At 44.6% G+C, this 20,785-nt stretch overlaps 2 protein-coding genes across 8 annotated transcripts in view; one reads left to right on the top strand and one right to left on the bottom strand.

The window, feature by feature from the left end:
- FAM227A (family with sequence similarity 227 member A) overlaps positions 1 to 2,177 on the bottom strand; it is a gene marked incomplete at its 5' end in the record, with an annotated part of 63,606 nt that extends 61,429 nt beyond the window's left edge. The window contains one exon of the mRNA XM_036250771.1: positions 2,009 to 2,177. Coding sequence (XP_036106664.1) covers positions 2,009 to 2,177 — 169 coding nt within the window. The remainder of the gene's footprint in view (positions 1 to 2,008) is intronic.
- A 5,015-nt stretch (positions 2,178 to 7,192) lies between these two features.
- CBY1 (chibby family member 1, beta catenin antagonist) lies at positions 7,193 to 19,684 on the top strand. 7 transcript variants are annotated; one of them, XM_036253196.1, is made up of 6 exons: positions 7,205 to 7,282; positions 10,380 to 10,495; positions 14,780 to 14,889; positions 15,730 to 15,835; positions 15,927 to 16,045; positions 18,063 to 19,684. In XM_036253196.1, the coding sequence occupies exons 3-6, from the start codon at positions 14,812 to 14,814 to the stop codon at positions 18,141 to 18,143; spliced, it is 384 nt and encodes a 127-aa protein (XP_036109089.1). In that variant the 5' UTR covers positions 7,205 to 7,282; positions 10,380 to 10,495; positions 14,780 to 14,811; the 3' UTR covers positions 18,144 to 19,684. The 7 variants fall into 7 exon arrangements, with proteins under 7 accessions (XP_036109086.1, XP_036109089.1, XP_036109087.1 ...); XM_036253194.1 differs by having other exon boundaries at positions 7,213 to 7,282; positions 10,377 to 10,495; positions 14,805 to 14,889; XM_036253190.1 differs by having other exon boundaries at positions 7,213 to 7,282; positions 10,377 to 10,495; positions 14,716 to 14,889.
- The last annotated feature ends 1,101 nt before the right edge of the window (positions 19,685 to 20,785 follow it).

Genomic DNA, 20,785 nt, shown 5'->3' with positions numbered 1-20,785 from the left:
GAGCTAGTCTGGCAAGGACAGAGGCTCACTCCTTCTCTGTGCTCTCTCCACTTAATTTCTTTCCAGATATTCAACACTTCTTTTATCTTCTTTTAAATAACTTATTTTATAAATTATAAATGAAATTATATTCTAACAATCTTAGAAAATATAAAAAGAAGCATCCATTATGCTACCACCCTAACAACCTTTTTTTTTTTTTTAATCCTCACCTGAGGACATTTTTGCATTTTTCTTCAGATAGAGTGGGAGGGAGAGAGAGAGAAACATCTACGTGAGACACATTGAGTAGCTGCCTCCCGCACGACCTCGACCAGGGCCCGAGAAGAACTGCAACCGAAGTGGGTGCCCTTGGCCAGAATCGAACCCGCGACTCATTGGTCCGCGGGCCGACGCTCTAACCGCTGAGCCAAACCGGCCAGGACATCTTCATAATATTTTAAATGGCATTATATGAATCTATATGCATTAATACTTAACTGTTCCTTGCCTACTGAATACTTAAATTGTTTATAACGTTTTGCAATTATAAATAATTGCAAATTATTTATACACATATTCACACAGAGTACTGTTTTCATATTTTGGACTATTCCTTTAAGAGAGATTTTTAGGTGACAGATAACTGCATCAAAGTGTATCTCAACCTTATTTATCCCTGTTGAAATCTCTGTCCAGTTCAATGGCCCATTTTCAAACCCTCTCTACATTTGACTTTCTTTCTGTCTTAGCTTCAATTGTCTAGGATATATCCTCTGTAAAAGCCCCATAATCCTATCACTCCTCTCTTCACCTTCACATGAAGCAAGGTTCACGCTTTCTTCCATCACCCTCAAGTGTTCTTACAAGTTGGAGTATACTTGACAAATGAAGATGCCAAGGAGGGACGGGAAAAATCGAATGGGTTAGTTAGGTTGAGATGAGTGTGGGATTAAGAAGAAAGAGGGAGCATAAGAGAAGGCCCAGGAAAGAGAGACTTTGAAGCATATCCTGATGGGATCACACGTGCTCATCTTCAGAAGGGTTTCTAGAGGCATGGGAGAGGCGGGGACTTGGAGGGGTGCATGCAGTTTGGCTGGCAGCAGCATGACTTGAAGGTTAATGAGCTCTTTATGACATGGAAAGACCTGCGGTTATTTATAACCTGAGAGGGTTATTTTCGAGATGAACTCTAAGTCCTCCAGAGATGGGATTTTGTGGGTTCCTGGGATATAGTTCAGGGTGAGAAGTAAGATGAGGATCAGTGAAGGCAGGACTAGAGAAGTAAGATGCTGAGAGCCTGGGTGGTGCCAGAAGGAGCAAACTCTGAGCCCAAGAAAAAGGGCTGGCAGGTGAAAAGAGGTGAGGTCGACTGGAGTAAAAAAAAATGTTTAGCCCTGGCTGGTTTGGCTCAGCGGTTAGAGCATCAGTCTGTGGACCAGAGAGTCCGGGGTTTGGTTCCCGCTATGGGCATGTGCCTCGGTTGCAGTTTGTCCCCTGCCCTGGTTGGGGTTGTGTAGGTGGCAACCACTCGATGTGTCTCTCTCATATCGTATTTCTCTTTCTCTCTCTTCCTCCTTCTCTCCCTCCCGCACTATCTGAGGATAAATGCAAAAACAAACAAACAAAAATTTTTTTAATTAGGTCTTAAGTTCACTTCTCTGAGGCTAGAGGGCTGAACAATGACTTTTTAGTTGCTAGCTATAATTTTAATTCTTTGGAAGGTAAAAGGGAAAGAAAGAGACAATGAAAAAAAATGAGCCTTTTTCTCTTCTTCCTGATTCTTTCAACAAATATGTCCAGTACTTCTTCCTTTTGAGCTCTTTCTGATGATCTTAGTGAAACAAATTCAAGTCAAATAATCCTTCACAGTCTCAAATTCTTTTAGAGGGCAAATACAACTTAATGAAAAAAGTAATGAATATATGGAACGAGCTAATAAGAAATGCATGTTATAAACTTTGCACAGGTTACACCTCTGCGGCAGGTGTATTTGGTCTCGATTGTAAACAGCACCACAGAAGGATACAGGGTGGACTGTCTTGCACATTCTTCCTCGTGGCACTTGCAACACGTGAGAAAGCCAGGTGCTCACCCACTGGCACCACTGGCAAGGCGATGACATTGATGACTTCCATCTTCCTGAAATAAGCCACTGTCCAGTTTCTTGTAAACTGACAAATAGTAAGTTTCCACTTTTAAAAGCATCTCATTCTCACTCTGATCTTGTTCTCTGTTCAACCAGCCTCCTGGAAATCACAAGTAGCACAGAACTATCTTAGAAAGCGCAAGCATGCTCATCTGGCAAGTAGGACTGATGGAATAGAGGCTTTTGTCTGAGAAGCCCATGGTCAACTGAGGATTTCAAGGCATACACACTTTTTCTTTCTACCTGCTGATGCCCACCCCCCAACCCTGATGAAAACTGCTGTACAGATGACCCTTGAACAATATGGAGATGAGGCAGGGGTACCACCATGCAGTCAAAAATCCACATATAACTTTTGACTCCTGAATTTAACTACTGGTAGCCTACTATTGACTGGAAGCCTTACCAATAGCATGAACAGTCAATTAACACATACCTTGTATGTTATATGTATTATATATATGTACTGTACTCCTACAATAAAGTACTCTAGAGAAAAGAAAATATTATTTAAAAATCAAAAGGAAGAGAAAATATTTAAAGTACTGTATGTATTGATTGAAAAAAATCCATGGTAAGTTCAAGGGGCAACTGTAGTTTTAAAAATAAGGACACTTGGCCCTGGCTGTTTTTGCTCAGTGGTTAGAGCATTGGCCCGAGGACCAGAGAGTCCCAGGTTCGGTTCCCACTAAGGGCATGTACCTTGGCTGCAGTTTGTCCCCGGCCCTGGTTGGGGTCATGTGGGTGGCAACCACTCGATGTGTCTCTCTCATGTGGATGTTTCTCTCTCTCTCTTCTGCCCTCTCTCTCTCCTGCACTATCTGAAGATAAATGCAAAAAAAAAATGTCCTCGGGTGAGGATAAAAAAATAAATAAATAAGGAGACTTGTCCGGCCAGTGTGGCCCATTGGTTGAGCGTCGACGCGTGCACCAAGAGGTCGCCAGTTCAATTCCTGATCAGGACACAGGCCCGGGTTGTGGGTCAGATCCCCAGTGGGGAGCATGCAGGAGGCGGCCAATCGATGTTCTCTCTCATTGATGTTTCTATCTCTCTCTCCCTCTCATTTCTTCTCTAAAATCAATAAAGGGAAAAAAAATTTAAAAAAGAGGTGGCCCTGGCCAGTGAGGTTAGAGTTTCATCCATGCACCAAGAGGGGGTGGGTTCAATTTCTGGTCAGAGCACATGCCCAGGTTGCAGGTTCAACCCCCAACTGGGGTACACTCGGGAGGCAACTGATAAATATTTCTCTCTCTCTCCTTTCCTCTCTCTAAAATCAATTAAAAATAAAACTATAAAAATAAGGAGACTGAGGTGCTAAAAATGCTGGGGCTCCAGATGACCCAGCAAGCAAGTTTCCAAATTAGAAATCAAATCAAATCTTTGTCTCTCTGAGCATCACCCGGAAAGTCCAAGATATGGAGGAGGTTCCAAAGACCTTTTTCAGCTCTCAGATGCTATTCCATGATACAGGCGCATCTCCTCAGCACGAAGGTCCTGATCTACCCATGGCTTCTGCTCCTTCTCAGAAAACGGACCCCATCACTACCCTTCCTCCTGGATTTAGAACACTATGGCCAGGCTGCTCTCCTGGGTCCTTGCTTTTTGTTCATCTCTGCCATCTGTGGGTCCTTCATGTCCAGAGCCTGGTAATAGAAGCCTGGTTATGAAGTAAAAACACTGAGATCTGCCCTCAAGAAGCTTATATATAATGGAAGGAGAGAGAAAAGGTATAATTTGGTAGAGAACTTAACCAAGGTGCCCTTTCACCACAGTCTCCTTTCCTCTTCCCTTCTGTTCATGCCTTCTGCTCTGCCCTCTTCTCCCAGCCATGTGTGTACCTTACATGCCTGCCCCACTGACTTCTTCCTGGACCCTGCCGTGCTATGCTTTGTGCTTCTATGCCTTTGCATGCACTGTTCCCTCTTTTGAAAGCTCGGCCCAGGTGATAACATCTTTTGGAAACCTTCTTGAATTACTCCAGACAATTAGTACCACCTGTCTTCCATGAAGTCCAGAATTCTGTCCAACTAGAATTATTTGCTTCTACAGTTTTCTCCATTAGGCAAATTACTTCTTAGGGATTAGGTTCACTCAATATTTGTTTCCATTTTAGACTCACTCACCATACTTCTTTTCTAGTCCAAAGAAGCTATCCATTTTGGGCAATCCCAAATCAGTTGGATTATATGAAGAGCGGCCCCAGGCCCCAGGCCCCAGGCCCATACTCGTTCTCCCTCCTGCTCCTAGCCTGCTGCTCCTAGCTAAATAGGCGAGGGGAGAGGGGAGAGAGGACATAGGTGCATTGTAAGGGTTCTCACTTTCCTCCTACCTGCTCCTCAGCATGACTGGCAAACTACAAGTCCTTTGAGAAGCCAGCCTTAGGGTGACCCTGTCACAAAGCCTCTTGCTTTAGCTTAACATTATTACTCATGCCTAATGGGAGAATTGAATATTATGCTTTTTTTTTTAATCCTCACCTGAGGATATTTTTTCCACTGATTTTTGGAAGGGAGGGAAGGGGAGAGAGAGAGAGAAAAAAAAAAAACAAAACACAAAAAAACATCAATGTGAGAGACACATTGATCGGTGGCCTCCTGCATGCACCCCAACCAGGACTGAAGACAGAACCTACAACCCAGGTACATGCCCTTGACCAGGAATCAAACCCACGACCCTTTGGTCCATGGGCTGATGCTCTAACCACTGAGCACGCCAACCAGGGCTGAATATTACACTTGTTAAGAGAAATGTTTAAAAAGATACTCTGTTCCCTTCTAAATTTTTCATCATATCATTTTAAGATAAGTGTTCTCTGAAACATAGTAAGTTGTTTTTTTTTTTATCCTCACCTGAAGGCATTTTTTTTTTTTTTTTTTGCATTTATCTTGAGACAGAGCGAGAGGGAGAGGTGAGGAAGAGAGAGAGAGAAACATCAGCGTGAAAGAGACACATCTAGCGGTCGCCACCCATACAACCCTAACAGGGGCGGTGACAAACCGCAACTTAGGTCCTGCCCTTAGCAGGAACTCTCTGGTCTGCGGGCCTACGCTCTCATTGCTGAGCCGGCCAGGGCTAAAACATGGTAAGTTTTTATTGTCAGTATTTAAGGAGGAAAAAAGGACAGTGGAGAGAACTAACTTAATTGAACATCTACCCTGTGCCCAGCACTGTGTTATGTGCTGAGGGTAGATGAGTAAAAGAATAAACACCCTGCCCCCACGGAGCACATATCTGGCAGCCGAAAATGGAATGTCCCTGTTTAAAGTGAACATGTTTTAACTTAAACAGGTTGACTTTTGTTCAGTTTAACTTTTAGTAGTTCAATGACTAGTTACTGAGTACCTAAGACAAGCCAGCGGTATATTCCTATGGGGATAGGATGGGGAGCTAACAGGATTGGATTCCTGTCCTAAAGGAGCTTTATGTCTACTAGGGGAGACATGTGATAATCAATTATTTTAAAGTAATTGTGAATGATAACTCTGACCACTTCTTTGAAGGGAGGCACACAGTGCTATGAGATAACATAATAGAGGGCACTGACCTAGTCAACACAACCAAGACTTGAAGGAAGAATAAGAATTAGATAAAGGGGGAGGGGAAACACCATCTAAGCAGAGGGGAGCAAGGGTAGAAAGGTTGGAAAAGGCTAGACCTGTGCATCACAGTAGCCACTAACCACGTGTGACACATAAACCCTTGGAATTTGGTTAATGTGACTGAAGAACTAAATTTTTCATTTTCATTTTAAAATGAAGCAGTACAAATTTTAATATATTGAGTATATGTTAAAATGATAACATTTGAGACATTGGAGTTAAATAAAATATCATTCACATTAATATCACCTGACTTTTTTTTTTTTTTTTACTTTTAAAAATATGGCTATTATGGCTGGTGTGGCTCAGTGGTTGAGAATGGAGAGATCACCAGTTCCATTCCCTGTCAGGGCACATGCCCAGGTTGTGGGCCAAATCCCCAATGGGGGGCATGCAGGAGGCAGCCAGTGGATGTTCTCTCTCATGGATGTTTCTATCCCTCTCCCTTCTTCTCTCCCTAAAATTAATTTAAAAAAAATTTTTTTTATATATGGCTATGAGAACATTCTAAACGACATATGGTCCATAATATATTTCCATTGAACAAGAAGGGTTAGACCGTGCAGATTTTGGTTCTAGGACATGGAACTCCCCTTTTCAATGCAGTGAGGTGTACTTGGAAGAAAATTACACTTGGAGCAGGAGACCCACGAGTCCTGCCAGGGCACCCACTGGGCACCCAGTAAATATCCCGAGTGCCCCTGACTTTCTTCATCAAATGGAACTAACACACTGTGTTAAGACTTGAGAGAGATCGAGAGTTGATTTCGAGTAGTTTCGAGCAGTTCTCTGCCCCTTGTTCACTGTGAGACCTTGAAGCGGACGGAGCCTCAGTTTCCCCTGCTTGTAAAAACCGATGAGAGTTCGGCAGGGGGTGGGGGGTGGGGGTCACCGTTCTTCTGTGGGTCTTACCTGAAGGCTTCCGCGGAGTCCGACGAACTCGGGGCGGGTTCGGTCACGGGTTTCTCAGGGGACCCTGCAAAAGTTCTGGATGAGACAGGCGACCCCTGTTGCCCCCACATCCACCAGGAAGGGGGGCCCTTTGCTTTGTGGTCTAGGGGGGGCAAGCAGGGAGACGCCCATTTTGCTACTGTGAGTCCCGGCGTTCACCAGGCAACCACCGCGTCCCCCTTTCCCACAACAATGGAACCAACGCGAGCCACTGCCGGACGCGGTTACCAAGGTGACGGCCCCCTGGGTTGGGGAGACCAAATGAATTGGTCTGTGGGGAGGGTGAGTGTAGTTCCTCGTCCTGTCCTATAGCAGAGGGACATTTAAGTGACTCCAGAAGGTGACCCCTTTGTGGAATCTATCTGTTATATCGAAGGTAGTCCTCGCGCGTTTGTGGTGCTTCGCGAAGGCTCGTGTAGTGGACCCCGCCGCGCCGGGCACCCCCACTTTCTCGGTGGTAGATTCCGGGGCTGGGCTGCACATGCGCGTGGGGGGCTCGCGGAGAGGCCGGCGGACGCGGTCGCCGCCAGTGACGCAAACCCAGCGCGCGGATTGCGGGCGGTCTGAGCGTTTACTTGGAACCCGGCTTGAGGAACGAGTCAGGTACGTCTCTGAACCCGGCGTCTCCCGAGGGCCCGACCGTAGGATGTCCGGGCGTATCCCAGGGGACCAGGGCCTCCCGGCAGCTGGGGCGGCCCGAGGGCGCCGGGCCGGGCGCTAAGGCCGTCTTCACCCAGGCGGTCGCCGGCCCTCTCGAAGTGCTTCTTTGATTGTAGATCGGGATAGTAATGCCTCCGTTAGGTCGGCTGTGAACGGCGTGCGAGTGAACGTTTGTTCGCTGCGGTCAGGTGAACACATCACCCCGGGGGGCCTTGGCTGGCTCTGAAGTGTGGGGGACGCGGATCTCTCTGAGAATCCGATGAAAGCCGAAGACTAGTCTTCTTGTTAGACTAGAAACATGTATTTTGTGGCTCGGTGCAAAATGTACAGCACTGCACAGTGATGAAGTAATTATTATCACCAGCGCGGAGGAACAGGCTTTATTTTGAAACCCAGTTCCACCACTTTACCACGGTGTGATGGGGACAAGTCACTTAGCTTCTCCAAGCTTCACTTCTCGGATCTGTAGATGGGGACATCCTTGGGTTGCTGTGAGCATCAAATCTCACAGCTATTTATTTATTTACTTATTTATTTATTGTTTGGTACGTGCCCCTAGCGGGAACTGAACCTGGGACTCTCTGGGCTGCAGGCCAGCGCTCCAACCGCTGAGCCAAAGTGGTCAGGCCCTCACAGCTTTTTATAAACACTAAAGCACTTTAACAACCTGTGAGTGGATTACTGATATTTTCCCTGATTACCAATAAAGAAGGCGGAGACCCAGGGAAGGTAAGTGCTGGAGTCCCGCTGGGGGTGAGCAGTGGAGCGGTGGTTGGAACCCAGATGCTCTCCCTTAACTTCCTTTGTGCTGAGCCTTTCTCCCCAGGGAGTTTCACCGGAAAGAAGGCTGCCAAGGGGACCTCTAGATCCACCCTAATATTCCGGGACCCATGGGTCTCAGCCAGAGTTGTTTGTGGATCTGACTTAAAAGGCAGCTAGTGCAGATCCTTCCTTTCCCTCATCTGTTGTATATTGATAATGGTTCTCAGCTGAAAGGTTATGAGAACCAGGTAATTGGTGAAGTGTCCCTGTTAAAACCCGGAGGAATAAAGTAACTTGGCTAAGGTTTAGCAGGCAACTGAGGGGCAGAGCCAGGCCTGGAACTTGCCCTGTTGTGTCCAGGTGATGTGCTTAGGCACAGAGTTATTAGCACAGTTTTGGGCTTTGCAACAACTTGGCATTTTTCCCCCCTCTTCAAATGTCTCCAGATGCTTGAAGAGACAGGGCTGCTTTTTATCTGTTTTTTTGTTTGTTTGTTTTTCCTAAGTAATAGTAAATATATTGTAATAATTCATTAAATATGGAAATTTATTTATTTATTTATTTTTAATTTTTTTTGCTAATCCTCACCTGAGGATATTTTTCCATTGATCTTCTAGATAGAGGGGAAGGAAGGGAGGTAGAGAGAGAAAGAGAAACATCAATGTGAGAGAGACGCATCAATTGGTTGTCTCCCACACAACCCTGACTGAGGCCAGGGATTGAACCTGCAATCCAGATATGTGCCCTTGATCGTGAATCGAACCCGAGTCCCTTTGGTTTGCCGGCCGACACTCCAGTCACAGAGCCAAACTGTCCAGAGCTCCTTTTTTTTTTTCTCTTTTCTTTTTTAAGAGAAAGACAGACAGATATGGATTGGTTGCTTCTCCAACATCCCAACCCACAACCTAGGTATGTGCCCTGACTGGAATAGAACTCAAGACTTTTTGGTGCACGGGACCATGTTCCAACCAACTGAACCACACTGGCCAGGACTGGAAGTATATTTCTTTAACATAATTTAGTATTGTAACATATGAAATTGCCACTGTTTGGCCATTTTTTTAACCTATAAAATGATAATTTCATTGTCAGTCATTCTACTCCCCCTCTAGATTTAACCACTGTGAGCAGTTTGGTGTACCCTTCCAGATCTTTTTCAGTTTTTGTGTTTTTTTTTAATATACACACCTATTTTCTTGCCTTTTAAAAAAAAATCTCATATGGGGTTATAGTATACACTGTGTTCTGCAACTTGATTTCTTTTTTTATCCTCACCAGAGGACATTTTTTGTTCAGATAAAGTGGAAGGGAGAGAGGAAGAGAGAGAGAGAGAAACATCAATGTGAAAGGGACACATCGAGTGGCTGCCACCCACATGACCCTACCAAGGCCAGGGACAAACTGCAACCGAGGTACGTGCCCTTAGCGGGAACCGAACCCGGGTCTCTCTGGACCTCAGACCGATGCTATAACCGCTGAGCCGAATCAGCCAGGGCTGCAACTTGCTTTTTTATTGTTAGAGTGTGTTGGACAGCTTCAGGTCAGTCCATATTACAATTGTCTCATTGTCTTTCCTTGCCATTTAGTATTCCATTAAAAGAATGTGCCACAATGTATTTGACTACACCAGCCATTGATAGCCATTTTGCATTATTTCTTAATTTTTGCTATTATCAACAATAGAGAACACTTGTGTGAACATGTCGAATTCTTTGTGGAGGATACATTTTTAGAAGTAGACTTGCTGGCCAAAAAGTATGCACATTTAAGATTTTGCTAGGTTTTGCCTAATTGAAAAATTATGGCTTCTTAGGTCTCCACCAAGAGAATATTTTTCACCCTCACCAGCATTGGATATTACTATTCATCTCTGAAATTTTGCCAATATGATGGATGGAAATGCTTCTTATGATGCACCCCACAAATTATTAATACAGAGATAATTTGCTATGTACCTGTAGCCAACTGACTGTGGCTGTGGACTTTGGCAAAACTGTCTAACTTTTCTAAGCCCTAGTTTTTTCATATCCAATATTGCTAGGAAAATACCCTTATAGGTTTGCTGTAACAGATTCAAGAAATACAGGAAATGCATCCAGCATTGAGCCCAACCCATAGTGGATATGCAGGAAGTGATACTCCTTAGTTTTTGTTACTGTGCCCTTTTCTTTTTTGAGTCAAAATCTTTCTGGATATTCCTGTTTCATTCTTGTTCTGCCCTCTATATACATAAGATTAATTGCCTTCCCTCTTCCACCCTTTTTTTTTTCTCCAGCAGAAACACTGCCAGGGCCTTCCACTGTGTTTTGGATGATGTGGTAGCACAGCATAAAACTCCCTCAACTTCCTGGTTCCCACTGCTGTCCCGTCCGCCACCAAGCTGGAAGCACCCTGGTTTGTTCAAGCCCTAAAGTAGTGTGCCCAGGCCCAATGCCGTCCCATAGTTGTGGGTCTGCTGCCTTTTCATTACACACACACACCAGTGAAACTCATGAGCGCACACCCCTAAATATCTTTATTTTTATTTATTTATAAATTATATATACACGTACTCTTATTGTATATTGTAAAACTTCCAAAGAAGCTTTTAGACTTTTATCATTAATTTTAGTGATATTAATTTCAACATCACTGAAAACAGTTTTTCTTCATGTTTTCATTGAAAACATGTCTTGCTAATTGTGATGGATTTATACTATGAGGTATCTTTTAATGACAGTTGGTATAAAACCTGATTTCAAATAGTCTTGAAGTTCCCTCTTTTTTTGGCCAACTTCTTGTCAGATACGATTAACTTACTACTGTTTCTATCTCATAATGTGGAGGAAAATCTTATGTCTAGGACTAGGGAAAGGGGGAGTTCTACTTTCTTTTTGCTCCCTTGTGCCTTCATTATTGTTATCATCAATCTAGTTTCTTAGAAGGAATCTTAAGCTACTTGTGTGTTTTGAGTTAAAACTGGGTGATATTTGGGAAGTAATTAACCTTGACCCCTGCCTCACACAATCTATAAAAATCAATTCCAGACGAGTCATAGTCCTAAGTGTGAAAGTTAAACAATAAAATTTCCAGAAATTAGTATATGAAAATATCATGACCTTGGAGTAGGCAGATTTTCTTAAATAGGACACAGAAACACTAATCAATGAAAGAAATTAAAGTTAAGAACTTTTTTAATAAAAAAAGAAACCAATAAGAAAACAAAAAGGCAAGTTCCAGATTGAGATATTTTCAGTATCTTCTGTACATACAACAAAAGACTCATATTCATCGTATATAAAGAACCCTTACAAATTAATATTTAAAAAAAAGACAACCCATGTTCTGGCCAGTTTAGCTCAGTGGTTAGAGTGTCGGCCTGCAGACCAAAGAGTCATGGGTTCAATTCCAGTCAAGGGCACATACCTTGGTTGCAGTTTGGTCTCTGGCCAAGAGTGGGAGGCAACTAATCGATGTATCTCTCATATCGATGTTTCTCTCTCTCTCTTTCTCCCTCCCTCTCCCACTCTATCCAAAGATAAATGGAAAAATATCCTTGGGTGAGGATTTTAAAAATAAAAACAACCCATACCCAGTCGGTGTAGCTCAGTGGGTTGAGCATCATCCAGGGACTGAGAGGTCCGGGTCAGGGCACATGCCTGGGTTTCGGGCTCGATCCCCGGTGTGGGGCATGCAGGAGGCAGCTGATCGATGTATTTCTAAAATCTATGTTTCTCTCTCTCTCTCTCTCTCTCTCTCTCAAAAATCATTAAAAGCGTACTTTAAAAAAACTAAATTAAAAAAGACAACTCAGCCCTGGCCAGTTTGGCTCAGCAGTTAGAGCGTCGGCCTGCGGTCCGGAGATACCCGGGTTCGGTTCCCGCTAAGGGCACGTACTTCGGTTGCAGTTTGTCCCCGGCCCTGGTTGGTCGTGTGGGTGGCAGCCACTCGATGTGTCCCTTCACGTCGATGTTTCTCTCTCTCTCTCCCTCCCACTCTATCTGTACAAAAAATGGAAAAATATCCTCGGGTGAGGATAAAAAAAAAAAAAAAGACAGTAGAATTGAATAAGCATGTCACAAAAAAAGGAAATCCAGATGTCCAGTGAGCATATGAAAAGGTGCCAATTTAATTAATTATTAGGGAAAAGCAAATGATACACAGTGCAATACCACCACATACCTACCAGAATGGATAAAATAAAGATAGGAAATGCTAAATGTTTATAAGGCTTTCTCATAGACTATTGGTAGGAGTATAGGTTGGTACAACCATTTGGCAGTATCTTCTAAAGCTGAATATATGACTCAACAATTCCACCCCTAGGTATAGAACCAGAGAAGTATACTTATGTGTATGGAAATACATGTCTAAAAATTTGTTGTTAATTCTCACCTGAGGATATTTTTTCTAGTAATTTTTAGAGAGAGTAAGAAGGGAGAGTAGGGGGGAGAGAGAGAGAGAGAAAAACATCGATGTGAGAGAGACATATGGATTGGTTGCCTCTCACACATGCCTCACCTGGGCCAGGGATTGCACCTGCAACCTAGGTACATGCCCTTGACTGGGAATTGAACCTGCAACCCTTCGGTATGCAGGCCGATGTTCCAATCACTGGACCATACCAACCAGGGCTTAGCAGCATATTTTTAAAAATTTTACTTTATTGTTGACAGTATTACAGATGTCTCTCATTTTCTCCCTTTTGGCCCCCTGCACCCTACCCCTGCCCTACCCCAGGCCTTCCCCATGCTATTGTCTGTGTCCATGGGTTATGCATATATGCATATATATTCTTTGGTTAATCTCTTCCTGCCCCCCCAACACACTCCTCAAGATCTGTTGTTCTGTTTCATACATCCATAGCTCTGTACCAGTTTTGTTCATCAGTTTAGCAGCACATTTTAATAGACAAAAATTGGAAACAGTTCTAATGTCCACTTTATGTGGTAGAATATTTTACTGCAATGTGAACAAACTATAGCTACATACAACAACATGGATAGATCTCACAAACATGATAACTGAGTTGGGGGGGGTCACAAAAGAGGATATCCTCTGAGTCCATGGTTATAAAGCTGTTGGGCAAGGCTTGTGGGTGATGAAATGTTCTGTATCTGGAGGGTGGCTACACAGTATGTGGGGGAGATATCTTTAGTAAAAACTCATGAAGCCATATTTATGATTTGTATACTTTTCTATACTTATGTAATATATAAATATACGAAAAATTTACCTCTACCTCTTCCCACCTCCTACACCCTAAAAGGGCAGTGTCAGTAAATCTGTGTAACTTGGCCTGTGTGAATTGCAATAGGTTACAACATGCTGAAAACAAATGCGTGGCTGCCGTTGTCAGCTCTGCTATGTTATGGGCCGCCTCCTTCCACTGGACACCTCACCTACCATATAGGACAGGCGACCTTTGACATATAGAGTGAGGGACACTATTGGTTTCAAAGTGAAGTATAAATATAGCTTTATTTCTTTAAAATGGAGTCTGTGCAGCCCTGGCCTGGTGGGTCATTTGGTTGGAATGTTATACCGTGTACCAAAAGGTTGCGGGTTCGATTCCTGGTCAGGGCAGATACCTAGTTGCGGATTAGATCCCTGGTGGGTTATGTATGGGAGGCAACTGATCAATGTTTCTCTTTCTCTCTCCCTCTTTACCTTCCTGTCTCTCTAAAATCAATAAAAACATCCTCAGGTGAGGATTGAAAAAAATGGAGTCTATGCAGAGGGTGTTGCCTAGTGTGATTCTTGCAAGTATATGGGAATAAGTAGAATTGTATTCCTTACTCTAGACACTAAATTTTGTGATGTCAACTTGTGATGAAATTTAAGACAGACAAGTTAGGCACTTGCCTGTGGTTAACATAAACTATAGAATCACACATACTTGTGTTCAAAATCTAGCTCCCCTTGTAGTCGTTCTCAACCTTCCTAATGCTGCGACCCTTTAATACAGTTCCTCATGTTGTGGTGACCTCCAATCATGAAATTATTTTCGTTGCTTCTTCATAACTGTAATTTTGCTATTGTTTTGTCTTAGGCAACCCCAGTGAAAGGGTCGTTCGACCCCCAAAGGCGTCGCGACCCACAAGTTGAGAGCTGCTGCCTTAGAACCTTAGTCTTTCTTTTTTATAAATCCTCACCCAAGGATATTTTTTCATCCATCTTCAGATAGAGTGGGAGGGAGGAAGAAAGGAAGAGAGAGGAACATCGACAAGAAGAGACACATCAATCGGTTGCTTCCTGCCTGACCAGGGCTGAAGACGAACAGCAATGGAGGCTGATGCTCTTGACCCGAATCGAACCCGCCATTCATTGGTCCCCACGTTGATGCTCTGACCGCTGAACCAAACTGGCTAGGGTGGACCCTAATCTTTCTAAACCTTATCTGTCAAATGAGGAAAATGAGGGGAGCTAAACAAAGGGTGGTTGTGAGACTTGAGATACTACATGCAGTCCTGGCCGGTTTGGTTCAGCGGTTAGAGCGTCAGCCCGCGGACCAGAGATACTACATGCAAAGGTTTTTAGCATACTGCCTACCTGGCACATAGTGAGCACTCAACGTGGGAGCCTTTTCCAGGATTGTGAATAACCACATAAGATGTATGTTTTCGTGATTTTAGGACAGTGGCATGAAATCACTGACTCAACTATTTGTACCCCTGACTTGTTCTGACCCCGGCATAGGGAGCATTGACCTTTCCTTCGTCAGGCCAAAGATGCCTCTCTTTGGGAATACGTTCAGTCCAAAGAAGACTCCGCCTCGGAAGTCTGCTTCTCTCTCCAACCTGCATAATGTGAGTGTCAGTACAAGGGTCAGCCCAGTGTGCATGTAACCGGAGTGTCAAGCCTGGTCTCTGATGGAAAGTGGGGTCCTCCAGAGGCATCCAAGTAGGAGGGCATCCTTTTTGTTCCTATTGCTATTGCTAAAATAATTTTTAACTCCTATTTGGGAATTACTGTCAGCTTGTTCAAGAACCTGACAAGACAGTTGATCTCATCATGATTTTTGGCTCCAGATATTACCCAATTTGACTTCACTTTATTCCCAAGACATGGCCAGGAATCTATTTTGGTCACATCTGAGAATCAAATCATTCTGAAAGGATGATGTTTTGCTACCATTAATGGCATCCAGGGGGTGTGTCACCGCTGCAGAGGCAGTGTTCAAGCTCCTTGAGGGCAGAGCTGGTCGAGCTCATCTCTGAATACCCAGTACTAGTCCTGATGCAGGGTGGGTGCTCAGTGAGTTGTAGAAACATCGAAAAATACATTAAAGAACACCTACTACCACTAGTTAGGGCATTAGCATTTTATGCCTTGTCCATGACATATATAGCTCCAGAGAAAGCAGATGATAGCTTAGGGGCTTATGACATTTAAAAAGGATTTTTCACAGTAGATATAAAGTAATTCATTTTACAAATTTTTGGAAAACATCTAGTGTATAAAGTAGTATGTTTCTTATAGTTTAAAATTTTTTGTTGTACCTTAATTTTCTGACTAAAAAACATGAAGTGTGCTGAGTAACTATTAGAGGACAGAAATGAGTTATTGGGGTCCTGTAGTTAGGAGAGGTGCTGGACTAGAGCCTGAGTGCCATGACCTGAAGCTGACACGCAGTGTCTCACCCACAGTTGGATCGATCAACCCGCGAGGTGGAGCTGGGCCTTGACTATGGAACCCCCTCTATGAACCTGGCGGGACAAAGCCTGAAGTTTGAAAATGGCCATTGGGTAACAGGTGGGCTGATTTTCTGCCATATTGTCTAACAAGATTGTGGAAGGAACACCTCTCACCCCCGCTTTATAACTGCTGGTTCTCTCTCCACCAGAGACAGGGATTAGCGGAAGTGTGGACCAGAGGGAGGCTCAGCGCCTCCGGAAACGGAACCAGCAGTTAGAAGAAGAGAATAATCTCTTACAGGTGAAAGTGGACATCCTGCTTGACATGGTAAGGAAGGTGATGGGAAGGGCTGCCTCGGCTTTCCCTCGGAGGGAGGCTCCACCCCAGGTCAGTTCATCCAGCTCATACCTTGTGAATGCCAGTTTGCCCAGGTACATTGCTTTGAATCCAAAGGTACAAAACGAAATCAGACACAGTCCCTACCCTCAAGCACTCACAGTCTAGCGGGGAGATGGGCAGTAAACGTAATGACAGTACCTTGTGGTAGGACAACAGTTAGAGGCTATACAGGGCCTGGTCAGAATGTGATAGAAAGTAGTTCTGTTGAGACAGGAGGATGCCACATAGGAGGGAACATTTGAACTGAATGTAGAACAATAAGGGGAAGGATAGAGGCTAGGATGAAGGTGTTCTAGGAAGGAGGACACTCTAGGCTGCTCATGAATTGGAGATGTCCTGTACCACGCAGGCATTTGTCAATGCCTGGCACAGACCTGCCCAGGAGTGCTCTGCATTGGCATCACTTTTCTGTAGCTGTTAAAAACCAGCAGCCTGCCTGGTTCGTGTGACTCAGTGGATGAGTGTCGAACCATGCACCAAGAGGTTGCTGATTCGATTCCCGGTCAGGGCACATGCCCAGGTTGTGGGCCAAATCCCCAATGGGGGTGGGGGGGCATGCAGGAGGCGGCCATTTGATGTTTTCTCTCATTGATGTTTCTCTCTCTCTCTCTCCGTCTCCCTTCCTTTTTCTTTAAAATCAATAAAGGAAAAAATAAAATAAATAAAAATAAAAACCCAGCAGCCTGTTGGGGCTAGAGATACATGTGAAGGTTGATTGAGTGGCAGGAGAGCATACACTGGAGTCGTTAAGAGCATGCGTTCTGGAGCTAAACTTCCTAGTTCCTTGCCCACCTTCCACACTGGTTGTGTCTTTAGGCAAGTTACTTACCTGATCTGTCTGAAAAACTTAGTGTCTTCAGCAATAAAATAGACATGATAGTGGGATTCACCTTGTAGTGAGTTAATAATACAAGTAAAGCAGTCAGAAGACTGGATTGCTTGGGAAGTATAGCTCTTATTTCATAGTAAGCTGACCTCTACTTTAGAGAGTTTATCTCTCTCTGTCCCTGTCGTGAATATAAGTCTATTGAAGGATTCTGATGAGGAACGTGACATTCTTTTTTAAGCATTTTCCCCCTCCACATCATTATGAGAGCTACAGCTCAGAAACAAGTAATCCTTTAGCTTAGAATTACCAATAGCTGCCATTTTCTGTCTTTTTTTTTTCAAATTATAAGAACAAGTTTATTTAGAAAGTTACAGAGGTAGTAGAAGTGAGCTGGCTGGGCTACATAGGCTCAGGAAACAAGTTACAGAAGCAAAACAAGGGCCCTTGGAGCTTAGGAGAGGGAAAGGCAAAGTTAAGGCACCTGGGGGGAGGCAGAGGGGGTTGGGAAAGGGAAGGGGCATACTCCCAGCCTTTCTCATCCCCTGAGGCCTGCCGTCCTTAATGCAGTGAGTGCCTTGCAATCATAAATGATCAAAAACATTGATAGAGTGGCCCTGGCCGGTTTGGCTCAGCGGTTAGAGCGTCCGCCTGCGGTCCGGAGAGACCCGGGTTCGGTTCCCGCTAAGGGCACGTACCTCGGTTGCAGTTTGTCCCTGGCCCTGGTTGGTTGTGCGAGTGGCAGCCACTCGATGTGTCCCTTTCACATCGATGTTTCCCTCTCTCTCTCTTCCTCTCTCTCCCTCCCACTCTGTCTGTACAAAAAATTAAAAAAAATGTCCTCGGATGAGGATAAAAATAAAAGTTAGCAGTTGAATAAATTTTTAAAAAACAAAACAAAACAAAAAAAAAAACATTGATAGAGTGAATTGTGAATGTTGTTCAGGTACTTGAGGCAGTTAACATTCTGCCCAGTTACAAAGGGGTTCTGTCATGGAGGCCGCCAGGCAGTGGTAGAGAAATGCCAGGGGCCTTTCCCCAGCACAGGGCTGGCCTGGCAAACCTGAAACACAGCCAAAAAATGTCCTCCTTTCTAACGTTCTGCTGCTTTACTTTCAGTTCTCTGAGACCACGGCTGAATTCCAAATAATGAAGAAGGAATTGGATGAACTGAAGAGTGTCAACCGGAGAAGGAAATGAAGATCCAAAGACATTCATTAGAATAGGGAGAACTCTGCTGTTCAGAGGAGTAGAATATAGCTGAGGGTTTTTTGTTTTTAGCCAAACTAGTGGATTAGGTCCTGGGAGAGAGTACCATATAATTGAGCCAGAAGGCACTGGCACCCTTGAGTTGGCAATAGAAAGGTGATGACACAATGGAGGAAAACAGGGTTCCAGGCCAGGGCAGTAAATAGCAAGAACTCTGGCTGCACAGTTCAGGGAGGCCAGTCTGCACTAGGCCTCGGGGAGGTCTGGAGCGATGGTAGGACTTTGAGTGCTCTCCAGTCACTTAACATACAAATGCACCTGTCCCAGGTTCACTCTCATGGATGGACACTCTTGGGAGAAGCAGCTGGAGTTCATCATAGCGTCCCCTTACATTGATGTTTGGGGTGTGGCTGCAGTTCCAAGGAGCCCTGGATCAGGGAGTCTCAGGAGCAGCAATCCTGGTCCTCTGCCCTTCTGGCCACTCTCTTCGTCCTGTTAAGAGTACCCATTCCCAAGATCCACAACCTCTGGCTTCAGCTTCTCAGCAGCAAGCATCAGTCTTCCATGCAACACTATATTTTTGTGCTACTTTCTTGTTTATACTACTATTTAAAATTAAATGATGTTATATCATCTACGTAGCCAGAGTGAAAAAAGAAGCATCAGTTCTTGAAGGAATAAGTGGAGCCTGGAGTCTAAGCTTCTGTTGCCCCATCCAAAGACAGCATTTTTAAGTTGGGAGGAAATGTCATCATTGCAGGAAAAGCACTCCAGCTCATGGAGCACTGGCGGAGGCTGCCCTGGGACAGCTCTGTGCCCGATTCCCCTGCTCTCCTCCAGGGAGTTGGGACCAGCCTGGATCTGGCAGGGACCAAGTGGTTGGGGTGGGTGCTGGATTCCTAGAGTGGGAATTTGTGCCAGAGCCAGTGACCTGAACTGTTCTGATGGGGAGGAAGCCAGTCAGTAAGAGGGAATCCAGCTCCCAAAGTCAATGGGGAGGGCACTGAAGGTGGGGACATCGAGCCCAAGGCTTTTGTCCAGGGAGAACTACCATGGTCAGCAGTTACATGCCTGGGAACAGGGCTCCGGTCCTTGCACACATTCTCATTTCCTCCTCAGGTCAGCCCTGTGGAGCAGGGACTATCATACCTATTTGCAGACAAGGAACAAAACTCGGAGGTTCAGAAACTGGTGTAGTGTCAGAGAGTGGAAGTGGAGGATCCAGCGGACTCGGCGGTCCATGAAAGGAGCTAGGTGGGGGACCGCCTCAGACGGAGGCTGCTGTTTGTAGTTCATCCTTACGGATAGATGTGGGATGGGTAGCTCCAGCCCATACCCTTACTTTCTGAGGAGAGAGAACAACATGGAAGAAATTGGAGAAGGATACAGATATACACAGGGCGTAAATTTCCAGGTGCAGGCAACAGGATCAATGGAGTTTGCTTATTCCTAGACCACTATCATTAGCAAACATTTATTGAGTACACTTGATGCCAGGAACCTATTTCTGATTCTCTCGAGAATTCTTAAACCTTATTCTGCTTTTTTTACTTTTTAATTCTCACCCAAGGATATTTTTCTATTTATCTTTAGATAGAGTGGGAGAGAGAAACATCAACACGAGATGGACACATCTGCTGGTTGCCTCCTGCATGACCCTGGCCAGGGCCAGGATCAAACTGCAACCGAGGTACATGCCCTTGACCAGAATTGAAACAGACTCATTGGTCCACGGGCTGATGCTCTGACCACCGAGCCAAACGGGCCAGAGCTATTATCCTGCTTTTAGGTGAAAACTAGCCCAGCCAGGTGACAGCTTGGGGGGATAGAACTAAAACCTTGGGAATCATGAGGGGCAGGTTTGGTTGTCATAATGATGGGCCCACTGCTTACCACAACTGGCATCTGAAAGGGCTGGAGTCAGTATGTGGGAAAGCTCTAAAGTGGAGAAGGATTTTTGAATTTTTCTAAAACTTCACTTTATCCTGGCTGGTGTGGCTCAGTGGTTGAGCATCGGCCCACGCACCAAGAGGTTGCCGGATCGATTTCCGGTCAGGGCACATGCCCAGGTTGTAGGTCAAATCCCCAGTGAGAGGGCATGCAGGAGGCGACCAATCGATGTGTTTTCCCCTCCCCCTTTCTCAAATCAATAAAGAAAAAAATTAAAACTTCACTTGAGCATTGTGACTTTCTACTTGAAGTCATTGATGTCTGTACATAGGATTGCCTTCACTATGTTGGTCTTCCATCATTTCTTAAAAGAGCCGGTAAAAGAATCAAAAGCCATTGGCACCAGGCTATTAAGCTGCCCTTACATTGATATAGAGCTAGCCTACTTAAAAAAATAAGAAGTTTAACAGGCAAGCCCTGGCCAGTTGCTCAGTGGTTAGAGCATCGGCTCGTGGACCAGAGTCCCGGGTTTGGTTCCCACTAAGGTTACTACCTCGGTTGTGGTTCATCCCCAGCCCCGGTTGGGGTTGTGTGGTGGCAACCAGTCGATTTGTCTTTCTCACATCAGTGTTTCTCTCTTCCTCCCTTTCTCCTTCCAGCTCTATCTGAAGATAAATGCAAAAAAGTGTCCTCTGGTGAGGATTAAAAAAAAAAAAGGTTAACACGCAAAAACAATTCATAAG

This window comes from Molossus molossus, unplaced genomic scaffold (genome assembly GCF_014108415.1).
Source record: "Molossus molossus isolate mMolMol1 unplaced genomic scaffold, mMolMol1.p scaffold_m16_p_10, whole genome shotgun sequence".
Classification (NCBI taxonomy): Eukaryota; Metazoa; Chordata; class Mammalia; order Chiroptera; family Molossidae; genus Molossus; species Molossus molossus.
The sequence above is the reverse complement of the archived record's forward strand: the minus strand, read 5'-3'. Positions and strand labels throughout refer to the sequence as shown.